We start from the raw sequence: 26705 nt of genomic DNA on the forward strand, positions 1-26705 counted from the left end.
AAAAAAAAAATTCTTCCAGCTGACTTACGTGACAAGAGAGACATTTTTAACGTATAATATAAGATAGACATACATACGCGTACAAATTATTTAGAAATTACTTATATTAATATGAAAAAAAAAAATAGAAACCTAAACCTACAAACCAAATTTTTTAAATTTGTAATTTGAAGTACCGAGAGTGAATAAAAAACAGAACATGTTCAGATGCTGGTCTTTCCAGGCATTTCGTACAATCCGACAAAGGGATTGTGTCCTTTCTAACATGATGGACAATTGTTATGGGCGATAGGCTAACCCTTGTCATCATTATTTCCATCTAAGGAGTTCGTATCAACTATGGCTGAAAGTTGACTTCGCATTACTAGTGGCTCTGCCCACCTCATAAGGAAATACGGGCGTGAAATTATATATATTGATCAATCAAATCTTCTTCTTCTTATCGTGTGGGTTGTGAGGTGGAATACCAACCTCATCAACCCTGGTGTCAGGGTTATTATTGCGCCGCCAAAGGCCCCAGACATGGCTCATGTAACGATTACTCACTTACATCAGTAAATAGTAACCGGGACCAACAGCGTAACGTGCCTTCCGAAGCACGGATCATCTTACTTTCGGACAATCAGGTGATCAGCCTGTAATATCCTAACCAAACTAGGGATCACAAAGTGATTTTTGTAATATGTCCCTACTGGGATCAATCTAATGCAAAAGTGTAAGAAGAAATCACACGGATATTATGATCGTGCCGCTTGCTTTAAGCTTAGTGTAGAATTTGACATTTTAATATAAATATGGTATTTTATTGCTAGCTCCAATATTAGCACATTTGAATATAATATATGGCGAAAGTACGAACGGAAATTAGGTGCGAGTTCCATTCGGCACTTATTCATAATATTATAGTGCTCGAAATAAGTTAATATTACATCAAAATATTATATACAGGATGTTAGTGACATCGTAACAAAAACTTTGAGGAATTATTCAGACCATTATTCTGAGTAGTTATAATTTGAATATCTGAATCTATCTCTGAATCTGTCTTATATCTGAATTTTCCGTCGCAAAAGTATGGTACTGAAAATAATAAAAGAAAACACTAAAATTGTCATGAATTTTCCGACAGGAAATTGCACTTGATATCAACTCAGAATCATGGTCTGAAGCGTCCCCGTCAGTATTTGTTACGGTGTCACTAACACCCATTGGATATCTGTACATACTTGTACGTGGTGTGTAAGTGACATCGTAACAAATAATGAGAGAGTTGATTCAGCTACTTATTACAATACAATACACTACAAATACACTTTATTGCACCAGAATAAAAATAATATTAAGAGACTTATTCTGAGTTAATATCAAGTGAATTTTTCCATCGCAAAAGTATACAATTACAAATTATAATTATAAGACGGAAAATTTCACATGGCATTAACTCATAATCATGGCATCAATGCTCTCTATCAATATTCGTTACGATGTCACTAACACCCTGTATTATAAGACGAAAATAGGACGTAAGAATTATAGCGTCATTTGAAAGTAAATTTTCAGGCCAAAACCTCGTTGGTTTTATCCAAATACGATTTGTTGAAGAATACGTTTTTTTCAAAGCCAGTACAGTGTTGTCATGTACCGAAAATGGTTGTTGTAAATGTAACGACTGCTTGATGTGCCCTCCGAAGCACAGACCATCTTACTTTCGGACAAGTACGGGTGATCATCCTGCTAATCAAATTAGGGATCACAAAGCGATTGGTAATATAGTCGGAAGTATATATTAGGTTATGCGAAACAATATTACAGAAGAAACCATTATAAATACATAAAATACATAACAACGGGTTATGTAAATCAGGGATATGAGACTCCCGATATTTCGACACTGTTTCAAGTGCCGTGATCACGGGATGACAGATTGATTTAAACGCGGTAAAAACCCGTTATTATGTGTTTTAATTATGATAATGGTGCTAATTCCTGTAAATACCATCTAATTTTATTTTAAGTTATATCTGTCATTTTCTTATCCGCCGAAAAGGAAAAGGACGGGTAATCGACAAGCATACAATTTATGGAACACACGTCAATTTTAAGGACAAATCTAAAACAACCGTCTAAAAATTTTACATCAGTCAATAACCCGACACAGGTAAGTAGACAGCACGTCAAACGGATTGCATGCCAGCGACATACCTATTTGATTCGCCCGGGTTATTCATTCATTTACTCATTCTTCCTAAAATTAAGAGCTGTGAATCATCCGTCCCTTTCCTTTTCGACGTATATGAAAATGACGGATATAACTTAAAATAAAATTGGGCGGTGTCTGCAGGAATCGGGGCCACTAACCACGTAAACCTAAAACAATAACCATTTTGTCAAATTGCCGCTTCGATCCTGCAGCTTTACTTCAAATGCATTCAAGACAGCTTAGCATTTAGTTTGGACTTGCAACAAACATACACACCGTATAGCTTTGTTTTTTGTAAAAGAGAAAGTTAAGTCATGGTCATGGTTCTGTCAGGGAGCTCATAAAACACTGTTTCTGTGATAAAGTCACATAAACTCTTTATTTTTCACTTTCCTTCCACCGACTGTAATTGGAATACCATTGTATTTAAGTCTATAAATTATGTAATACAAACTGGATTAAAAGAAAAGAAAGGAAAACATGAAACAGTAGGACTAGGGCCCTGTGCTGGGAGGTTTTCTGGCCACGTCTTTCCCTCAGTGTTACAGATTCCGATGTGGTAGTAGTTTTTACAGCTAGTTACATAATATGTAATTTAATTATGTTTGACGTTCAAAAAGCGCTAACTTTGTAAGCCAATTTTGAAAAATAAATATATTTTGAATTTTTTGAATGGTCCTTTGGTTCCCGTAGTATTAATAATTATTCTATGACAAAGAGTTAACCTCTCATATGCCGAGATACCAGACACAATAGATTTTACATTGTGTCTGGTCGAGATCTGCGTTCCGGCGTTCGAAGGGTTAATAGTATGTCTTAAGTGCAGTTTTCTTTAACACAGTTGCCTCGATCATCATAGACAGCGATGATACGGCTTACCACCTATCACGTTGGTCTAACAGAAAGCTCAGTAACGCGTGAGTGCTTAGTTCACCTTGCAACAGATTTGCCTTTGCCTACATCATCATCATCATCTCCTAGGGAGATGATTATCCCGTTATCATACCATTATCCCGTTTTTCACAGGGTCCGCTTACCTAGCCTGAAGATTTGACAGATCCAGTTTTTTACAGAAGCGACTGCCTGTCAGACCTTCCAACTAGCGATGGGAAAACCAGCCCAATACAGGCCTGTGCCTACCCCAATTGGAATTTAGTCGTGAACATACGTTATGTTAGAAAAAGTTAATAATAGTTAACAATACAATTTCGGACAATAACTTGGTAACATGATTCCTATTCAACAACTTTATTACTGTTTGAATGACGTTTTATTTATTGTATCATTATTGTATTGAGTTGTTACAACACCACAATGGACTGATGGGGGATGCGACAATAGGAACAGTATATCGAGGGGTAGAAAAGTTATTTCTTTTTTGTACCAACAAAATTGTTAATACAGGGTGTTAGTGACATCGTGACGAAAACTTTGAGGGACGCCATGATTCTTAGTTGATATCAAATGGAATTTTCCGTCGCAAAAGTATGGAACGGAAAATATTTAAAAAAGACACTAAAATTTTCATTAATTTTCCGACAGGAAATTCCACTTGATATCAACTCAGAATCATGGTCTGAATCATCCCCCTCAGTATTCATAACGGTGTCACTACCACGTATGTACGTACGTATGTACTTGTACGGGGTGTAAGTAACATATCGTAACGAATACTGAGGGGCGGATGATGTAGCTGATTATTCTGATTTAATATCAAGTGGAATTTTTTCATCGCAAAAATATAGAATTGAAAATCATGTCACTAACACCCTATATTTTTTTTGTTTAAACTGTACCTATATTTTAATTGAACGAATATTGTTTTCATTCTATTTCTCTTTTGTTTTGTATTTTGTTTTTTCCTGTTTGTGCAATAAAGTATTTGTTATGTTATGTTTTCTTTTGTATATACGTCACAGGTAAAAATGTACAAATTTAACATCCATTCCGGGTCGGCTAGCTAATCTTTGACAGTTTCTTTCAATTAAACAAGGAAATAAATACGTGAAGTTTTTTTGATTAAAAATAACTAACTTAGGTGTTTAAATAACTCTAGATGACCTGAATAAAGTTTCAAGTTCAACTTCTATTTTAGTTCGGTTTAGACATTCATTTATGCATGTGGAATAGCTTTTTTTATTCTTATTTTTACCTGCCTTATTGCAGATTTGCCTCATAATGGCATTCACATCTTGACCGGACAAATGGGGTGCACTGATGGCTCTCACCCGGCACATTAAAACAACATTAATAATATTGCTACTTGACATTTATGCGTATAAAAGTAAGCGCGCAGTGCAAACAAATTTTAAATTGCTTTTTTAGATGAATTGCTTCGATGGCGCCTTTGTGGGTATGATGTGCTTATCATCCCGGGTATTATATCTTACCTACGCCTATTTATTAACTATCTATGATCACTTAATATTTTATTTAAACAAGCCCAAACCATGCCATAAATCGGAAATAATTTTCAATGCCTCATTTACTTGAATCCACATTTAATTTCATGAATTTTACAGTCAATTCTATTATACAGATTATTGTCATTAACATAAATGTGTACTTCATTTATCAAATTAAATAGACGATCATCGGTTTGGAAATTAAATATTTAAAATTTTGAAAATCCTCGTCAAGTTTATTTTGTATATGACGATACTTTTATTTAACTCATATACTTAACATAAATTCACCTCTTTTTCCCACCTACTACTAATACTATTTACTTTACTTGTATTATTGTTCCTGATATGTTTTATCTCCAAATCTTGCATTAAACTCGTATTGGAAGTACTTTAATAAATAAGACCCCAAAATAATGTAAATAAAAGTGTAAAACTAAGTCAAACTGCAGAGAAATCTCGCTCTAAAAAGCATGAAACAAGCAAATAGGTATCATTATCTGAAATTGTCCCGAATAGTAATGTTTACAAGACACCCGGGGTCGTATGCCGTGTAAACAAAATCTTAACATCATTATTCGTAAGAATTTCAGGGAAATATACCTATTTTCTTGTTTCATACTTTTTAGAGCGAGATTTCTCCGCAGTCGGGTTTAAGAATAAGAAGAATAAGAATAAAATAAATTTATTGCCAGTAACAATTTACATTTGCTATATAAACTAAGTACTTAATTATGAATATTGCGAATACGGGCAAAAGGAAATGGCTCAGCTTGTGCTGCCATGGAGCCATGTTATGGCGCCATCCAGCGCTGGTTTTCAGTCATTTCCTCTTCCTGAGATATTGTGCGGAAGTAATTGTCAACGAGGGCTAGAGGATATTAAATAGAATTATACAGTAGCTTTAGGTAGAAAAAATAAACAATAAAAAGACAATCAATTAAAATTATAAGTAGGTACTCTTGAGTGTGTGTGTGTGTGTATGTGTATGCGTGCGAGTGTGTGTGTGTGTGTGTGTGTGTGTGTGTGCGCGCGTGTTTAAGCGTGTTTGTTGGGTTAGATTGTGTTTGAATGAATATATATGTCAGAAGTAAACTATTTTAACAGTAATATAATGAATGGGGTTAGTATTTTATCAAAAATGATCTTTTAACTTGAGCATTTTCCAGTAGGAATGTTTCAATTTTTCTGCAGTTAATTGTTTTTTTAGTAAAGCTGATTTATATTTAGTTTTAAAACAATTTATGCTCATTTGATTCCTCATTGGAGGGGGGAGATCATTCCAGATTTTTGCTGCATTAAATTTGAAACATCCCGTGTAGCGTGCGGATTTGTGTTTTGCGGTTTTAATGAGATTTTGTGAGACAGAACGAAGGTTTCTACGATTAATGTCTTTCACCCAAGTAATTTTTTCAAATAGATATTCCGGTTTCTTATTCCAGATGACTTTTTGCACTGTACAAGCATAATGAAGTTCCATTCTAGAGCTCATGTTAAGAATACCTTTTTTATTTAAGAATGGAGTTATATATTCCCTTTTTGGTACACTTAGAGAGAAGCGAATGCAAGCATTTTGTACTCGCTGTATGGCTCTTTCCAAGCCAGAGTTAAGTCTAGGCCCAAATACAGTACTGCAATAATTGAAAGGAGAAAGTACAAGAAGGTCAGTTAAAAGCAGACGGAGCTCCTCTTTAATATATGGTCTAATTTTATATAAGGTTTTGAGTTTATAAAAGGCGTTCCGAATCTTCCTATTAACATGGTCAGTATATTTTTGTTCCCCATCCAAAAACAAACCTAAATTACGTGCAGTTGTCACTTGCTTAACTTCGATATCATTAATTTTTATTTTTTCGTCGCATTCCATAACTTTATCGATTTGACATTTCGTTTCCAGAACTATCATTTGCGATTTATCAGGGTTTAGGGCAAGTGAATTTTGTTGCGACCAAGTGTATATGTTGTCAAGATCTCTGTTTGGGTCATTCTTAGTTAAGAGGTAATATGTTGTATGAAGTGACGGCATGGCATTTTTTTTAATATTTCTACTTAATTATATATTTTTTTTATAGAAACATTTAAGTTGTTAACGTTTACAAAGTGGCCAGTCAATTTGTTAGTTTTTTCTCGATTTATAAGTGACCAGGGTAGATACTCAGTACAGGGTAGAGACAAGATGCACAGGGGAGGATACTCTATGGACAGGGAAGAGAGGCAGACATATTAAAAACAGAGTTTTTTTAAGAATCAACATTATTATTTTATTTAAATTTTACTTATTAATTATGTATAATCAGACTTTTCATTTCTTTGCAGTCATTGTTTATAAAATTAAATGTTTCTTAAGGCTAGGTACAAAACAAATAGGTTCTTACTTTTTCTTTCCATCAAAACAAAAATATCTATAACTTTACTATTAATCATATCAATAGTAAATAATGAAATAAAAAGAAACAAAACTTAAGTAACAGTATTAAACTTTTCTTGTACTTAAAATATAAAAAAACATTTTAATTAAAAGGTAATTAGAAATATTAAAATTTTAAAATCCGCGTTCAAAGACATCAATAGATTCATTAAATGAATAAAAAATACGTTGCCCCCTCATTTTTAAGTTTGGGGCGGGAAGTTTTTTAAAAACTTGATCCCAGGTGATGAAAGAAATATCTTCATCATTAATTCTGAACTTTTTTCCAGTTTCATCAACGATTTTACAAAATTTAACTTGAAGTTCATCATCTTCTTCAACACCTGTGCACATTGCAACATAACGATATTCTGTTTTCCTATCTTGCAGTTTAACCAGCAGAAAATCACCGTTGCAGAATGTTTCCTTTCCAGATGTTGAGGGCTTTAAATTATCTTTGTGCAGTTTGCTTTTAATACTGGCAGGCACAGAATGCTGTAGTGTTTCTTGAAGCTTCTTCCTCCGTTCTTGAGATGCGAAATTGATTAGTGGTTCATCTTCTGAATCGCTAGCTCCGTAAATATCATCAACACGTAGACGAAGTTGTGTTTGCCGATAATCCAAAGTACCCAAATGAAAATGACGACATAACTCTGAGTCACAGAAGCAGCTCAAACTTTTCATTATCAGGCAATTAGGTATAAGAACGCAACCAGTAACCTGGTGAACCTTTAGTGTGCCTGAAAAAGTCTTTAAACCTTCAGTAGAACCTAATTTTGCTGTTTTTTCAGATATGTTTGCATCATCTACGGTAAAAATTTTAATATTCGGGCAGCTTTTCTCAAGGGCTTTAGCTAGGTCATCTATTGATGAAATATCGGTGCCACTCGCAACTAATCTATCTGCAGTTCTCTTGCAAGTAGCTCCCACTCCGTCAGGAGCTCCCTTACCGTGTCCTGCTTCATGAAAATTCCAAGTGAAATTTTCAAGATTAGAGTAGAAATCTACTAGCATCGTTGCCAAAACTTTGAACATCATTTTATTACGATATTGGGTGACTGGCCCATCGCTCAAGAAATGTAAAGTTGTAACAGTAGCCGGCAGACAGTCCAGTATGGGCTGTAAATGCGCCCAAATTGCAGGAGGTGAGTGCGATAAATTTTGTGATAATGTGCAGTAACATTGGCTTTTTAGCTCTTGCTCGACTTCTTTAGTGTAGACTACAACAGTGTGCATACTTATTTGTTGTCTCGATCCTCCGAAATGAAAGGATTGTACTTCTTCAGCGTATTTTGTTAGGTAGTTTTCACTGAAATCCACGTGTATAAGAGCTTCTGACTCAGTGAGGGACTCTTTTTTTGTTTTTATAGTTTGATGTTGGTGCACTATGTTTCGTTCGTGATTCAAAAACTTAGCCATCTTTGATTCCAAATCCAAAATCAAGTCCCTTGGTAGAATCTGTAGTGAGCTTTTAACGCATTTCGTTACAGTTCGAGGTTTTCGAGTTTTTAAATCCACGATATCTTGGCGTACACTTTGCCACTTGCTGTAAACTAGTTGAATAGAGTTATCGAATTCTTTATAATGAAGACCTTTGTTTAAACACATCTTACACTCGCGGGATAAACATTTTTCGTTGAATCTGTTGCAGCAAACTTGGTTTAGAAGGTCCACGTAATTCGACACAGATATTATTTTAGCGTTGTAAAGTGATTTCAGCATTAAATCTATATTGCTATGTATAACACACATGCAAGTGTTACGACTGTCACAGCGTGGTTGGACGACCCAAAATGGTCGGAGTTTGCAGAACACTGAATAAGATATTTGAATGTGTGTCTTTTCCAGAAAACGTTTGTGCAAGTTGAATAACGTATCTAGCATAACTCGCTTTTGCTTACGCTCGCCCATCTTCGTTATAAAGTCTTTTTTACCTGCACAAAGTCTACTGCTCGAATCATCTTCCATAAATTTAACTATGCAGGTTTTCAAATTCTGACTGTGTTTTTTTGAGCTGCGCTTTGTATCCATCAGTTTTAATTTGTTGTCTATTTTACTCAAAGGTTTTATTTTCAGTTCTTCCGGTAACACATTGTATTTTTTTACTATTTTCCCGCTTAACACTCTTCTGAAGACTCTTTTTTCTTGGGCAGTGTCGATATTTGAAAAATTTTCATTAAGTTGTTGAGTAATAACTTCACTGAAAAGCAGTTTCTTCTTTATGGTTTCTTTGTCAGCTGCACTTACTGCTGATGTAAGTAAATTTACTTTAGTGTTGGGTGTGATAATTGGTGGTTTTTTTATCCGTTGCATTTGCTTCTTGTAACGTTGGACTGCAGACTTAAGTCGAGCTATTTCAGCCTCTTGTTTTCTTATTATCAGGTTTCTTGCTTTTCTTGCTCGAATTGATTTTTGCTGTGCTGCCTGCGCTCGCCTATTTATATTTTGAGGGGGCTGCGGCGGGTCTTCATTATCTGAACATGGTGGAGTTTCAGGAGCATTGCTTAAATCTTGGAGTGCTAAACGACGTCTACGAATTTTTGCTTTCTCTCTCCAAACTTTTCTAGCCTTCCGCTGCTCTCTGGGGGTCATTTGATTGACTGTCTTAATAACTCCTTTTTCTTTCTTCTTTTCATATTTTTCCCTTTACTTGACTTTTTGTTGAGCGTACTTATCTTTGTCATTTTTAATTTTTTGGTATCGTAATCGTTCTGCTATTCTTTTTTTTTCGAGTCGTTCTTCACGCGTCATTTTTTTTCTAGACGCCATTTTTTCTGTAAAAAAATCATACTACATTGTAAAGCTAAGATATACATAATACTAAATAAAGAAAAATTTTGAAGTAGTCATGAAAACGCAAACAAACGTATCTCCCCTGGACATTAAGTATCTCCCCTGCCATCAAAAGAGCCAGGGGAAATACGCCAGGGGAGATACATTTTCGATTGATATCTAAAATAGCCGTAAAAGTGTTTATCGGATAAAATTCACAACCAAACATAACATTGTGTGCACTATTAATAGTGAATATTTAAGTAAATATTAATATTTTAACGAATGACTACTAAATAAAACTTACCAGAGGAGAGACTCCATTCACTCAACACTTCTACACCCAGCGAGCGGCGTGACTAGAATGACCGTTAAAATGGTTACGCAGTCGGCTTATGCGCCGCTTGTTGCTAACTTCACGTTAAACTCTATGCACTCAAGGTCACAACTTTGACAAACTTGCTAAACAAAATTGATTTTTAAACGAAAACAAATAGCCAGGGGACGAGACACGAAATACGAAGGACAACTTTCATCGTCGATATTATTTATGAAAAGTTAGAATAAAAGTAATTTTACTTATAAGACACTGTGACTAAGTTATTGTTCTGTATAAATATAACAATGATAAAGTAAATGTAGAATTTTAATGCACTCATTATAACTGGATTACAAATAAAGTCGGGTTGGGGACAGACCAGGGGAGAGACTTTTTTCTTATATTGGAACTTATTGTGACTAAACTACATACGATTCTGTAATAAATTTGAGTGAGCAAGAAGAAAACACTTAGTTTAAATCAATAAATAGGTTAATTTGGAAATTAGTATGGAAAAAAAGTATTTTTTTGTCTTAGCCATTGAAAGTACCTCTTAACTAAGAATAACCCGTTTATCAAAGTTACAGCTTGACGTGTATTTTTCCCTTCAAATGAGTAATATATTTGTGTATCATCAGCATATAAATGATAATTACAGGTCTCTAAGTTAAAAGGTAGATCAGAAGTAAAAATCGTAAAAAGAACCGGACTTAATAAAGAGCCTTGTGGCACCCCACGTTGTATGGTCTTGAGTGTGGAATACTTCACTTCTCCATCTTTTCCCTCTGTGGCTACCATTTGCTCTCTGTCTGTAAGGAAAGATTCAAACCATTGACATGTATTTATTGAAAATCCGTAGTATTCCAGTTTGGCTAATAGCTTTTTAGGATCAAGACAGTCAAATGCACGTGAGTAATCAAGAAGTATCAAGATACTACTTAACCCCTCATCTGAAGCTTTAGTTATATCGTCTGTTATATGGAGAAGTGCAGTTTCCGTGCCATGCCCACGGCGGAACCCAGATTGAAATTTAGGTATTATTTTACTATTATCCAGATATTTAAGAACCTGAGCTAGTACAACTTTCTCTAAAACTTTAGACAATACAGGCAGAATTGAAATTGGGCGTAGGTCTTTAAAGCCTTCCACCGTGTTTTTCTTTGGAATTGGTTTAACAAGTGCACGCTTCCAAGAGGACGGGAACACTTTAGTTTCAATAGACTTATTCACTATAGCTGTTATAGTAGGAAGAGTTACATCTAGCGTTAGTTTAATCATGTCAATGTTTATCGAATCATGTCCCACTGCTTTTGTTTTAATATTGTTTATGATATTCCTTACTTCTGATTCTGTTGTATATTTAAGTTCAAATGTACCTGAGTGTTCAAATTGCGTTTTTATCATAGTACTATTTCCTATATTTTGTTGTTTACATACCGGTAAGTCTAGAAAATATTCATGTATTTTATCAGGATTGTTTAAATTATCAGGAATCGAGATTTTACATGGATCATCAAATAGAGTGGTATTCCTAATATTTTTCCATAGCAAACTTGTATTCTTTAAGTTGTTATTTATAAAATTATTAAAATAAGCTTTCCTTTCCCGTTCTGTGGTTGCCGTTACGAGATTTCTAAGGCTGCGATAGTAATTCTTCGAGCTATCTGTTTTAGTTTTTTGAGCTTTTTTTAAGGCATCATCACGAAGACTCATCATAAATTTTAATAGGTCGGTAATCCACGGTTTGGGTCTATCTTTTATTTTTATATTTTTAATTGGCGCGTGTTTTTCAAACAACATTAAGGTATAGTAATCAAAAATGTTAACCATTTCATTAACATCTTCTAAACTGTGTATCGATTGCCAAGGAATTGAACCAAGGTCTGATGTTAATTCGTCCAAGTTAATAGTGCGTAGAGATCGAAAGGACTTGATTCGTTTAAAAAATTTAGGTTTTTTGATGTCAAAATCTACTAGAATCATTGCGTGATCACTCAGAGACCTATTGTGTATAACTTTAATATCTCTACAAAGTGACGCACTGTCAGTAATTACTACATCAATAAGCGTTGCTGATTTATCAGTTATTCTAGTAGGTTCATTAACTAACTGTTCTAAACTATGCTGGTGGCAGAAAGTAAGTAGTTCTTTCGCTCGTGACGATTCTAGCTTGGTAAGATCCATATTAAGATCGCCTACAAAACAAGTATAGTTGCAGCGTGCCATAGAACTTATCGATTCGCTGAGGGAGTCCAAAGCGTCTCCTGTGCTAACCCTTTCCGTTCTATAGGCGGTGCCAAATGCTAGAGTAGCTCCTGGCAGTTGAACTTGGAGCCAAAGCTGTTCAAGGTTGGAAGGTGGATGCTGTAGGATACGAGTAGATATTCCCTGCGCAACATAGAACCCGACACCACCACCCCGCCTTTTTCGGGCCTTTTGTATAAGCCGGTAACCCTGCAAAGCTGGTGCGAGATTCTCTTCGCCTTCTTGGAGCCACGTCTCATTGATAGCTAGTATATCAGGTTTGTAATTATCAATAGTCACCGCGAGCTCGTCCTGTCCAGTGTTTAATGATTGTGCGTTTAATAACCCTAATCTCAAACATTTTCTACTAGTGTTAGCCATTTATGGTTGTTGATATGTAAATAATGACGTAAGAAAACGTATTGAAGTAATAATATGTAAGTGTGTATGAAGATGTGTATGAGGGTGTGTATAGGTGTGTGCATGTATGTGTGATTAGGGTGTATAGTGATGGTGTGTATACAAGAGTACTCTTACTAATACTAAAAAAGCAATTAAAATAAATGAAAATTGAAATGAAAGTTAAGTTAAACAGTTCAATGAAACTAAACCAAATATCACTATAACATTTGAGATCAAATTTCAAGCTTCCCAAAAACCTTTTGTAGGTCAGAATCAGTACGCAATCGGTATCGCTCTTTTCCATTCTCCTGGCGAACAAATATTTTTCCTTCACGCGTCCATACATATTTGAATTTATTCTCTGCCGCTAGCTTCCTTGCCTTTTGGAATAAAATGCGATTGTGCTTGGTAAGTCGCTCATTGATATAAAAGGTGACAGCGGGACCGGGTAGATTTAGACCTTCAGTAGTAAGATTGCGCTTCACACGTGCAACCTTCAGTATAGCGTCTCTTGGAGCACGACGCGCCAGTCGCACGGCAAGCGGTCGCGGGCGGGCAGGCGTACCATCTTGCAGTGCTGGTCTCGGTACAGCGGGTCCAGCCCGCTCCACGCTGACGATGTCCCTTTCATCAAGGTCAACTCCAATCTTCTTCGCGATAATAAGAACTAGGTGAACGCAGTTCTCGTTTCTTGTTTCTGGACAGCCAGCTATTTCTAAATCATTACACAGAAGAGCTTGGTCGCGTTCGGAAATTTCAGCTTGAAGATGTGATATAGTACTCTCAATTGCCGTAATGTTTATGGGGATGTCTTCGTTCTCCTTGTTTTCTAGTCGGTCGACTTTGGCTTCCAGTTCTTGAATACGACTATTTTGCTCTTGTATAGTATTATTGAGTGTAGAAATAGTTTGATTTAAAGTTTCCGTTTGGTTTCGAATCAGCTCCATCATGAATAGTTTTAGCTCGGCGACAATAGCATTGTCTATATGTCCGACATCAATCAAATTTTTCGTAGCAGTGCTGGCAGGCTTGTTCATGACAGGGACTGGTTGTATGTTTTTTGACCGGTAAGTAATGTTGCTATCGCCATCTTCATACACACTTTCCGTCATTACTGGTGGTACGGAGCTACTTTTCTTCAGACATCCTTGGCATTTCCAATTATCTTTCCGTTCCATCAAGCTGAAGAGTTTATAGCTTATACTTGCACAATCCAAGTCATATTTATCTGCGCAGACCGAGCATTGAACAAATTGTTTCTTTGGTAACTGATTTTTGCACCCAGTGCATACTTCATATTTATTTTTATCGGAGTTCGACATGTTGACCAAGCTTTATTTTACTGCCCTCTATTGTCCAGTTATTTGCAACTGTAAGTACCGGTATTTCACACTAGGGTGCGCAGGAAATATTATTTGTTACTGAATTTTAATTTTTCCACTCAACAACAGATGGCGCTGTTAGTCAAATATTATATTCGGTATTTATAATTCAGTAATATTTTAGGTTATTATCAGACACTTGCTATTTCTAAGTCAAAATGTAAAGGTACTCAGTCTAATAAGATAGATATCGAAAGAATATTGATGTAAATAGTAGTTTCTTGATCAGATTCAAAGAAATATTCAAATTATTCCAGTCAACAAACCACATTAATAATTTCACTTTTTACACTGTTATTTGAGGAGAAACTTCACACCTCCACTTTCAGAGCAAGTTTGTGACACTATAAATGTAACTTCAACGAAATAACTGTACAATTAACACTTTAAACAATTTTTAACAATATTTTGTTGTCGCTCGCTGTTTGTTTACGCTCAGTAGCGCCCTCTAGATCGATAGGTTTTAGTTTTTCAACTTTTATTTTTATTATCTGTTCTCTATATTGATGTTTAAATGAACATATATTCAGTTATATTATACCTACACAGATTATAACAGCCTAAGTAGGTATATTAATTGACTTCTGGGTGAGAAACTTTCAATGTTGTTGCCCATACCTTCGCAACGAAAATCTGCACTTTGACCTAGGCCTCCCTACCATTGATTGCCCTGTGGCTTAAATTAGCTTCAAAAAGTTTTGCCGATTCTGCTCCGCACCACCCAAATCCCCTGTAAGTTGCGATTTCCGAATACATCCCGCTTAGAAACGGGTACTGAGAAGTATCGGCGTCCGAAGGACGTAATATACGATCCCGACGACCCGATTACTCTAGCCAAAGAGGCAGCGAATAAGCTCGCGACAACAAACAAACACTTCAGCACCCCGCCGGCGTAGTAGACGGTTTCCTTCATTCAGTGCTTATCACTATCGACCCACCAGGGTCGATTCATTCTTTCAATTATTCTTACCAGTCAGACGACGCCCTGAGATTATGTTCGCGCTAACTAGGCATCCTCAGGCCTGTTGTCTTAAATGTTGTGCCGGGTGAGAGCCCTTAGCGCTCCCCCCGGTCAAGTAGACAATGCCATTTGCGGCAAATCTATTATCTCTAATGTGTATCGGACTTTAGTCTACTGTATGGGACATACCTAATAGTCTACCATTTATGGTCAGTCACATCTCTAGCACGAGCAAGCCAACGCGTCTCAATGTTTGGATCTTGTAATTAAATTAATATCCTAAGTAATACAGTTCATTCAATTGTTTGTGTGGGGTTTCATTGAAATTACCAGCGCTCCCTACACTACTACTCGTATATTTAGCCGAATGTTGAGTGAGGTCGCCGTCCTGTTCTGTGTCTAATAAATTATACAAAGGCTAAAATGTATAATTGTGGGTTGTTCACTTCTAATAGTTCTAATAATGGATAATCGTAGAACGATCCACGGTAATGTTACGACGACAATTTCAACTTGTTAACGTAATTAATTAATGCCGCATCGAATTTTGTGTCTAGACAAGTGGTTTATTTTATAGGAAACAGGCTTTTCATCCAAAGGGGAAAACCCCCTGAAAATTGGGATAATGCTAGGGAGATGATGAAGCTTTTCATTCAAAATCATCGTGTACTTTGGTTATCTCGTCAAATACTTTTGTGTCCTTAACCTCCTAAGGCCGAGATTTCCAGACACAATAGTTAAACAATCGGGCTTGGATTTTAGTAAGTAAAGTAAGTAACTAAAATCTTTATTTCCTCTACAAAAAATAAAACACATGGATACATAAATACATACAAAAATACAATATTTGTAGAGGCTGGAGCCTAAACTAGGATACCCTGTGTTTTAGGACTCCAGGCCTCCACCCCCAGAAAGTCATGGTCAAGAAAAAATAACATACATACATACATACATAAACTCACGCCCGTAATCCCAAATGGGGTGGGCAGAGCCACAAATAATCAAAGACAACTTGCAGCCACTGTTGATACGAAGTCCTAAGATGAACAAAAAAATAACAAAATATATATATAAAAAAATTTTTTTTTTGAAAATAATTTTAAATAGTAATAAGGAGCTAACTTTTTACACGTCTGAACTGGTCAGAATCCGGAGGAGAAGGGATTTCAAAAGGACATTCGGCCTTACGACTTTAAAATGTATGTTAATGCATTTAGAAAATAACGCCTATTATTTATTTATTTATTTGTACACAATAAAACAGACACAAGAAACATACAAAGAAAACAGATAGTACAGGCAAGCTTATCTCTAAACAAAGAGATTTCTTCCAGCTGACCCACGTGACAAGAGAGACTTTCAACGTATAATAATATTATATAATTATATTATATATAGCTACAAACCCATGTACCTATTGACTGACTGACTGACTGACATAGTTGTTCTCCCAGAAGGAGTGTCGGGGGGTGAAAATGATGTATGGGGGGTGTGATCGGGACCTCCCAGTGAGTATGGGAAAACTTCCAGATCTTGGAAAACTGCTCCGCATCAGGGAGACACCCTACCGTCTGGCAAAACTATCGCACCTGGATCAAATTTTTTTTCGCAAAACCTATTTAAATCTTGGTCAAATTTTATTGCCGGTGAAAAAAAATCAAAATGGCGGAAAAACAAGATGGCCGCCATACAAAATTTTGTTTTTTCAGAAAATGTCTCGGGGGTAAAAACTGTGTATGGGAATGTAATCGGAGTGTCTTGTCGAATACGGAAAATGTTCTCAATCTTCGAAAACTGCTCCGCATCAGGGAGACACACTACGGCCTGGTGAAACTATCGCACCTGGAACTTTTTTGTTTTCACGAAGCCTATTAAAGTCTTGGTCAAATTTTATCGCCAGTGAAAAAAAAACAAAATGGCCGAAAAACAAGATGGCCGCCATACAAATTTTTGTTTTTCCCGAAAATGCCTCGGGGGTAAAAATGATGTATAAGGAATGTGATCGAAACATCATGTTGAGTATGGAAATACTTCTCGATCTTTGAAATCTGCTCCGCATCAGGGAGACACCCTACGGCCTGGCAAAACAATTGCACCTGGAACATTTTTGATTTCACGAAACCTATTTAAATCTTGGTCAAATTTTATCGCCGGTGAAAAAAAAACAAAATGGCCGAAAAACAAGATGGCCGCCATACAAATTTTTCGTTTTTCCAGAAAATGTCTCGGGGGCAAAAACAATGTATGGGGGCGTAATCGAAAGGTCATGTTGAGTATGTAAATGCTTCTTGATCTTCAGAAACTGCTCCGCATCAGGGAGACACCCTACAGCCTGGCCAAACTATCGCACCTAGAACATTATTTTTTCCACCAATCCTATTAAAATCTTGGTCAAATTTTATTGCCGTTGAAAAAAAAAACAAAATGGCGGAAATTCAAGATGGCCGCCATACAAATTTTTCGTTTTTCCTGAAAATGCCTCGGGGGTAAAAATTATGTATAGGAATGTGACCGGATCGTCATGTTGAGAATTTAAATACTGCTCAACCTTCAAAAACTGCTCCTCATCAGGGAGACACCCCACGGCCTGGCAAAACTATCGCACCTAAAAAGATTCTTTTTTCACAAAACCTATTTAATTCTTGGTCAGATTTAACCGAAGTTGAAAAAAAATCAAAATGGCGGAAAAACAAGATGGCCGCCATACAAAATTTTGTTTTTCCATAAAAATGTCTTAGAGGTAATAACAATGTATGGGGATGTAATCGGAACGTCATGTTGGGTATAGAAATACTTCTCGATCTTTGAAATCTGCTCCGCATCAGGGAGACACCCTACGGCCTGGCGCAACTATCGCACCTGGAACGATTCTTTTTCCGCAAAACCTATTTTAATCTTGGTCAAATTTTATTGTGGGTGAAAAAAAAATAAAATGGCGGAAAAACAAGATGGCCGCCATATAAATTTTTGTTTTTCCAGAAAATGTCTCGGGTGTAAAAATGATGTATAAGGGTGTGATCGGAACGTCATCTTGGAAAACTGCTCCGCATCAGAGTGACACCCTACGGCCTGGCAAAACTATAGCACCTAGAACTTTTTTGGTTTCACGAGACCTATTTAAGTATTGGTCAAATTCTATCGCGGTAAAACAATGGCGGAAAAACAAGATGGCCGCCATACATAACATCGAACTAATACAGGACACGCGAGCAGCTTGCTGCGAGCGAACCACGCGAAATCTAGTTATACTATATATAGCTACAAACCCACTGACTGACTGACTCACTCACTCACTGACTCACTGACAGGGTTGTTCTCCCAGAAGGAGCGTCGGGGGGTGAAAATGATGTATGGGGGGTGTGATCTGGACCTCCCGGTGAGTATGGGAAAACTTCCAGATCTTGGAAAACTGCTCCGCATCAGGGAGACACCCTACCGTCTGGCAAAACTATCGCACCTGGAACGATTCTTTTTTCACGAAACCTATTTAATTCCTGGTCAAATTTTATTGCCGGTGAAAAAAAATCAAAATGGCGGAAAAACAAGATGGCCGCCATACAAAATTTTGTTTTTTCAAAAAATGCATCTAGGGTTAAAACTGTGTATGGGAATGTAATCCGAATGTCTTGTCGAGTAAGGAAAATGTTCTCAATCTTCGAAACCTGCTCCGCATCAGGGAGACAACCTACGGCCTGGCAAAACTATAGCACCTAGAACTTTTTGGTTTTCACGAGACATAGTTAAACCTTGGTCAAATTCAATCGCCGGTGAAAAAAAATCAAAATGGCGGAAAAACAAGATGGCTGCCATACAAATTTTTCGTTTTTCATGAAAATGCCTCGGGGGTAAAAATGATGTATAGGAATGTGATCGGAACGTCATGTCGAGTATGAAAATATGTCTGGGTTTTCGATAGCTGCTCCGCATCAGGGAAACACCCTACGGCCTGGCGAAACTATCGCACCTGGAACTTTTTTGTTTTCACGAAACCTTCTTAAATCTTGGTCAAATTTTATCGTCGGTGAAAAAAAATCAAAATGGCGGAAAAACAAGATGGCCGCCATACAAAATTTTCGTTTTTCCCGAAAATGCCTCGGGGGTAAAAATTATGTATGAGGAATGTGATCGAAACATCATGCTGAGTATGGAAATACTTTTCGATCTTCGAAAGCTGCTCCGCATCAGGGAGACACCCTACGGCCTGGCGAAACTATCGCACCTGGAACAATTCTTTTTACGCACAACGTATTTAAACCTTGGTCAAATTTTATCACCGGTGAAAAAAATCAAAATGGCGGAAAATCAAGATGGCCGCCCTACAAAATTTTCGTTTTTCTCGAAAATGCCTCGGGGGTGAATGTGATGTAAGAGGAATGAGATCAAAATGTCATACTGAGTATGGAAATACTTCCCGACCTTCAAAAACTGCTCCGCATCAGGGCGGCACCCTACGGCCTGGGAAAACTATCGCTCCTGGAACGATTCTTTTTTCACCAAACCTAATAAAATCTTGGTCAAATTTTATCGCCGGTAAAAAAAAACAAAATGGCCGAAAAACAAGATGGCCGCCATACAAATTTTTGTTTTTCCAGAAAATGTCTCGGGTGTAAAAACGATGTATAGGGGTGTGATCGGAACGTCATCTTGGAAAACTGCTCCGCATCAAGGAGACACCCTACGGCCTGGCGAAACTATAGCACCTAGAACTTTTTTGATTTCACGAAAACAAGATGGCCGCCATACAAAGCTTCGAACTAATACAGGACACGCGAGCAGCTTGCTGCGAGCGAACCACGCGACATCTAGTAATACTATATATAGCTACAAACCCATGTACTGACTGACTGACTGACTGACTGACTCACTCACTGACAGAGTTGTTCTCCCAGAAGGAGCCTCGGGGGGTAAAAATGATGTATGGGGGGTATAATCAAGATCTTCCGGTGAGTATGGGAAAACTTCCAGATCTTGGAAAACTGCTCCGCATCAGGGAGACACCCTACAGTCTGGCGCAACTATTAGACCTGGATCAATTTTTTTTTCGCAAAACCTATTTAAATCTTGGTCAAATCCAATCGCCGGTGAAAAAAAAACAAAATGGCGGTAAAACAAGATGGCCGCCATACAAAATGTTATTTTTTCAAAAAATGCTTCGGGGGTAAAAACTGTGTATGGGGTTGTAATCGGAACGTCTTGTGGAGTATGAAAACACTTCTCTATCTTCAAAATCTGCTCCGCATCAGGGAGACACCCTACGGCCTGGCAAAACTATAAAACCTGGAGCAATTTTTCTTTCGCGAAACATATTTAAATCTTGGTCAAATCCAATCCCTGGTGAAAAAAAACCAAAATGGCGGAAAAACAAGATGGCCGCCATACAAAATTTTCGTTTTTCCTGAAAATGCCTCGAGGGTAAAAATGATGTATAGGGATGTGATCGGATCGTCATGTTGAGTATTTCAGTACTGCTCGATCTTGAAAAACTGCTCCGCATCAGGGAGACACCCTACGGCCTGGCAAAACTATAAAACCTAGAGCAATATTTTTTTCACGAAACCTATTTAAAGTCTTGGTCAAATTTTATCGCCAGTGAAAAAAAACAAAATGGCCGAAAAACAAGATGGCCGCCATACAAATTTTTGTTTTTCCAGAAAATGTCTCACGAGGTAAAAATGATGTATTGGGGTGTGATCGGAACGTCATCTTGGAAAACTGCTCCGCATCAGGGAGACACCCTATGGCCTGGCAAAACTATAGCACCTAGAACTTTTTTGATTTCACGAGACCTATTTTAGTCTTGGTCAAATTCTATCGCGGTAAAAAAATGGCGGTAAAACAAGACACGCGAGCAGCTTGCTGCGAGCGAACCACGCGACATCTAGTAATAAAGCTACAATATTATATAAAGCTACAAACCCATGTACTGACTGACTGACTGACTCACTGACAGGGTTGTTCTCCCAGAAGGAGCGCCGGGGGGTAAATATGATGTATGGGAGATGTGATCAAGATATTCCGATGAGTATGGGAAAACTTCCAGATCTTGGAAAACTGCTCCGCATCAGGGAGACACCCTACCGTCTGGCGCAACTATCGCACCTGGAACGATTCTTTTTCCACAAAACCTATTTAATTCTTGGTCAAATTCCACCACCGGTGAAAAAAAACCAAAATGGCGGAAAAACAAGATGGCCGCCATACAAAATTTTGTTTTTCCAGAAAATGTCTTGGGGGTAAAAACTGTGTACGGAGGTGTAATCGGAACGTCTTGTTGAGTATGGAAATACTGCTAGATCTTCGAAAACTGCTCCGCATCAGGGAGACACCCTAAGGCCTGGCAAAACTATCGCACCTAGAACAATATTTTTTTCACGAAACCTATTTAAATCTTGGTCAAATTCTATTGTGGGTAAAAAAAAAACAAAATGGCGGAGAAACAAGATGGCCGCCATACAAATTTTTAGTTTTTCCTGAAAATGCCTCTGGGATAAAAATTATGTATGAGGGTTTTGATCGGAACGTCATGTAGAGTACGGGTATACTTCCAGGTTTTCGAAAACTGCTCCGCATCAGGGATACACCCTACGGCCTGGCGAAATTATCGCACCTGGAACTTTTTTGTTTTCACGAAACCTATTTAAATCTTGGTCAAATTTTATCACCGGTGAAAAAAAAAAAAAACAAAATGGCGGAAAAACAAGATGGCCGCCATACAAATTTTTGTTTTTCCAGAAAATGTCTCTGAGGTAAAAATGATGTATTGGGTTGTGATCGGAACGTCATCTTGGAAAACTGCTCCGCATCAGGGGTCACCCTACGGCCTGGCAAAACTATAGCACCTAGAACTTTTTTGATTTCACGAGACCTATTCAAGTCTTGGTCAAATTCTATCGCGGTAAAAAAAAACAAGATGGCCGCCATACAAAGCTTCGAACTAATACAGGACACGCGAGCAGCTTGCTGCGAGCGAACCACGCGACATCTAGTAATATTATATAGATAGACATACATACGCGTACAAATTATTTAGAAATTACTTATACTAATATAAAACAAAATATTAACCTACACCTACAAACCACGTTTAAACAAATTATATATTACGTATATATATATTTCATAAATATAATATAAACCTATTTGTTGTTGGGGTAGGGACATATGGTATGGCACTTACCACGACCCTGACGCACCACATTTGCTTCTTCCGCTCTCATCAAAGACTTCATGCATGCTCGCCAGAGTAGTACTCTTGGCCTGGCCTTTTTTTTAATTAATCTGTTTCTTAAAATGTTTCCTATAGCCGTTTATGTATATCTGATGATTGCAAAATTTCATGTTGATTGGTAGCATAGTTGTTACACCACTATTCATTATAATTACCAAAACGGTGTGCTCACATGCCCTTACTGTGCGCGGGAGTTCACTGTAAAGATAAGCTACATAAGCCATCTTCAGGCGCATCAGTATCGTGCCGACTATGAGTCATAGTGGTCGCCATGGCCGAAATCGGTTGGAGATCATCATCATCAGTTAAATCCATATGGATTTCGGGTGAAAGTATCTTATTGTATCTTACCTATTATATATAATAGATACGGTATATTATATATATATATATATATATATATATATATATATATATATATATATATATATATATATATATATATATATTATACCTAATTGGATAGAATCGTTGGTTATTATATAACTTGCCTATAAGTTATATAATAACCTTTAGCATATTTTTTATGATCTGAGACGCTACACTTGCTACTCAAATAAGAAGGAAGGAAAACTTAAAAACCTTTTCTTTAAAACACCATTTTTAAATTATACAACTTCTCTTAGAAACAACAGCACTAAACGCTACTATTAAGTTTAAATAACTTAAAATTCTTTCGCTTGCAGTTTAAAACGTACGCCACTCTTAACAAGTGGATAAATCCTGACGCACATAGAGTCACAGAGGCGAACATGGAACAGAATATAGATTAAAGAATAATAATTCAAATTCAAAAATATCTTTATTCAGTAGGTAACATAGTTACACTTTGAATCGTCAATTTTTACATAACGAACGTCTCATCCGCCTAAAACTACTGCAGCTTCTCACAACCTGTATAGCCGGGGAAATAAAGCTGCAAGAAAAACCTCGGCACAGGGTTACAATATAACGCGTAGAACGGTAACTCTTCGCCCCGCTCCAATTCGTATCGGGCCTCGGGTGAGATTCACCCCACCCCCTCTGAGTCTTTCTTTAGTCAATATCCGTGACCCGCTAAGGAGTAAAGGAGAGAGCACGCGAACTGTGTGTTTCGCTCGCACTTCACGACATAGTATAAAACAAAGTCGCTTGTTCTGTCCCTATATCCCTATGTACGCTTAAATCTTTAAAACTACGCAACAGATTTTGATGCAGTTTTTTTTTTAATATATAGAGCGATTCAAGAGAAAAGTTTATATGTATAATAACATCCATTAAATAATAATAATAGTTAATTATAATAGTTGAGAAATACAGTTATTTTTGAAGTTTTTAATGTGATGTCGTAAATAATTTCATTTTTTCTTCAGCATTGCACCCGAGGTCGCTAGTATATAATAAAGCGGCCAACGGTAATTTTTTTTTTTTATATGGCGGGAGTTTGTACGACAACACGCCGCGCGCCACTTCGGTGGATTTTTGTATGAACACTCGAGTTTTAGTACTTGCACAGATACAAACTTAACAACATCTAGCGTTATCCCGATTTTTTTGGGTTCGCTTACAAAAATGAAGATTAGACAGGTCGGGCTTTTTACATAAGCGATTGCCTATCTGACCTTCTAACCCGCGAAGGGAAAACCAGTCCACATATCTCCGAAACTCATTTCAATGAGATGTTTTCCTTTACCACGTGACAAACATTTAAGATCCAAACATGAATTTGAAAATCATTCGTGTTCAGTGGTTTGAGCGTTGGGCTCACGATCCGGAGGTCCCGGGTTCAAATCCCGGTGGGGACATATCACAAAAATCACATTGTGATCCCTTTTTTGTTTAGGACATTACAGGCTGATCACTTGATTGTCCGAAAGTAATATGATCCGTGCTTCGGATGGCACGTTAAGCTGTTAGTCCTTACTATTTACTGATGTAAGTAAGTAGTCGTTACATGAGCCATGTCAGGGGCCTTTGGCGGCTCAATAGTAACTCTGACACTAGGGCTGATGAGGTTGGTAATCCACCTCATAAACCACACGATAAAAGAAGAAGATTCGTGTTGGGTTTCGAACCTGCGACCTCACAGTGCGATTCGGCTTCCGGCTGAGTTGCCGCGGCTCCTACAAAGTTTATAAAGTCAAACAAAATTCCACTAGCATTCCGCTTCTGTCTCTGTCTGCCTTGGGCTTTATAAGGCTATAATTAGGCGGACAACGACACGGGTGTTTTAATATTAACACTCAGTGTAAAACCTTACAGGTTTAATTGGAATTTAACTATGCTAGTTCTGGCCTGTTATAATTTGATAGCACTGGCATAATAATTATATAGACGTATTAACACGAAACAAACTCTACCAGCCTGAAACTCTGTTGGTGAAATTACATACATAAAGAGTCCAGATATTATGTCCCATAGCTGAGCACAGGCCTCCATTCGTATGGAGTATAATTACCGGGCTGGTGGAGCTGTTTGGGCTAACAGCCCGAGACTTAACGTGCCTTCCGTAGCACGGAATCATCTTACTTTTTCTGGAGATCGAGTGCTTTAGCCTGCAGTGTCCTATGCACATACGTCCTATAAACACACGCTTATTTCCCACCGGAATTCTATTTGCTTCGATCCTGACACACTTCTACGACCTTCTAGGTCTTCTTCTGCCAGCCCTGTCATCAACTTTCGCTTTATATACCTACCGCTTTCGTAATCCCTTCTTTCATCCGCTCTACGTGTCCAAACCAACTTAACATTCCCTTCTCAATCTTAGTCACTATATCGTCGTTTACACATCTCTGTGTCCTATGCAAACAAAATGACAATCTCAAAAAGTTATTTTGGCAATCTTCTTCTTCTATCGTGTGTCAGGGTTACTATTGAGCCGCCAAAGCCCTGACATGGCTCATGTAACGACTACTAATTTACATCAGTAAGTAGTAACCGGGACCAACGACTTAACGTATCTTTCTTTCGGACAATCAGGTGATCAGCCTGTAATGTTGTATAACCAAACTAGGGATCACAAAATGGTTTTAGTGATGTGTCCCCACTGGGATTTGAACCCGGGACCTCCGGATCGTGAGCCCAACGCTCAAACCACTGGACCACGGAAGCGGTTATTTTGGCAATAATGTATTATTATTTATATTTTGGCAATAATTATAAACAATAATAAAATACTTATTCTTTATCGCACTCCTCACGCCCCTCATTTCCGTAACTAAATGTCAGCCCAACAAATATCAGCTACACCTTCACAAAATCACGACGAACCTCCAAAGAAATATTAAAGGTGACAAAATAAGTTATTTCAAAAGTCATTTCTGTGGCGATAGAGAGATTTCGTGGAAGAAGTGTAATAACGGTAAATGGTGCCCATCACGGACGACGCATTAACATCCGTTGAGATGAGGGGCGCTGGCTTTCAGTAACCTTTGTATCTCACTCGATTATCACACTTGATTAGCTCATTCGGTGGCTTGGTCAAACGTTGGCCCCGATTCCTGCAGACACCTCCTAATTTTACTTCAAGTTACACCTGTCTTTTTCTTATCCGCCCAAAAGGAAAGGGACGGATGATTGACAGCTCTTAATTTTAGGAAGAATGAGTAAGTGAATGAATAACCCGGGCGAATCAAAAAGGTATCTCGCTGGTATGCAAACCGTTTGACGTGTGCTGTCAACATAATTATGTCGGGTCATTGGCCAATGTAATTTTTTTAAACGGTTGTTTTAGATTTCTGCTTAAAGTTGACGTGTGTTACATAAATTTTATGCTTGTCGATTTCCCGTCCCTTTCCTTTTCGATGGATAAGAAAATGTCAGGTATAACTTAAAATAAAATTAGATGGCGTCTGCAGGAATTAGCACCGTTGTTGTATTAATAATTTATCTTAAGTGCAGTTTCCACTAACACAGCTGCACAGTGAGCCCGATAATTATAGACGGCGATACGGGTCACCACCTACGTTGGTCTAACAGAAAGCTAGTCTAACAGAGGTGTAACGTGGGTACTTAGTTCATCTTGCGATGGATGTACCTCTCCCAATTCGGATATAATCGTGCTTATGTTATGTTATGCGACGCTCACAGCTGAAGTCGATATGACGTCGACGTCTTTGGCTTTTATGCATACTTTCGATCATATAGTATATATTGGTAGATGCACAGTTCTTTGGTAATCAAAACGCCTAACATTACCATCTGATTCAATCAGGAATTAAATACCTGTTGAAAATTGTAACAGAAGGTAGTACGGTCTCCGAAGCCAGTTGACCTAATTCAGAAACTGGTCGTCCTAGAATTCAGCTAATTTAAAAGTTCTACATTCTATGCTGAAGTAAGGGAAATGTTGAATTCTACCTTCCGTGCTAGGATTATCTTAATATTTATATCTAGAAGCAATA

General features: G+C 37.5%; 1 protein-coding gene across 1 annotated transcript; it reads right to left on the minus strand.

Moving 5' to 3' along the window:
* Positions 1-7905: 7905 nt before the first annotated feature.
* Positions 7906-10129, minus strand: LOC126373478 (uncharacterized). Its single transcript, XM_050019635.1, has 3 exons — positions 10092-10129; positions 8072-9786; positions 7906-7968 (listed from the first exon to the last, which is right to left on the minus strand). The coding sequence occupies exons 2-3, from the start codon at positions 9602-9604 to the stop codon at positions 7906-7908; spliced, it is 1596 nt and encodes a 531-aa protein (XP_049875592.1). The 5' UTR covers positions 9605-9786; positions 10092-10129.
* Between the last annotated feature and the right edge of the window lie 16576 nt (positions 10130-26705).

Source organism: Pectinophora gossypiella, chromosome 15 (assembly GCF_024362695.1).
Source record: "Pectinophora gossypiella chromosome 15, ilPecGoss1.1, whole genome shotgun sequence".
NCBI lineage: Eukaryota > Metazoa > Arthropoda > Insecta > Lepidoptera > Gelechiidae > Pectinophora > Pectinophora gossypiella.

Coding starts and splice junctions, on each gene's coding strand:
- LOC126373478 (XM_050019635.1), bottom strand. CDS start 9,604: ATGACCCCCAGAGAGCAGCGGAAGGCTAGAAAAGTTTGGAGAGAGAAA. Junction 7,969..8,071: donor ATTTCTTGAGCGATGGGCCA/GTCACCCAATAT, acceptor TTCATGAAGCAG/GACACGGTAAGGGAGCTCCT.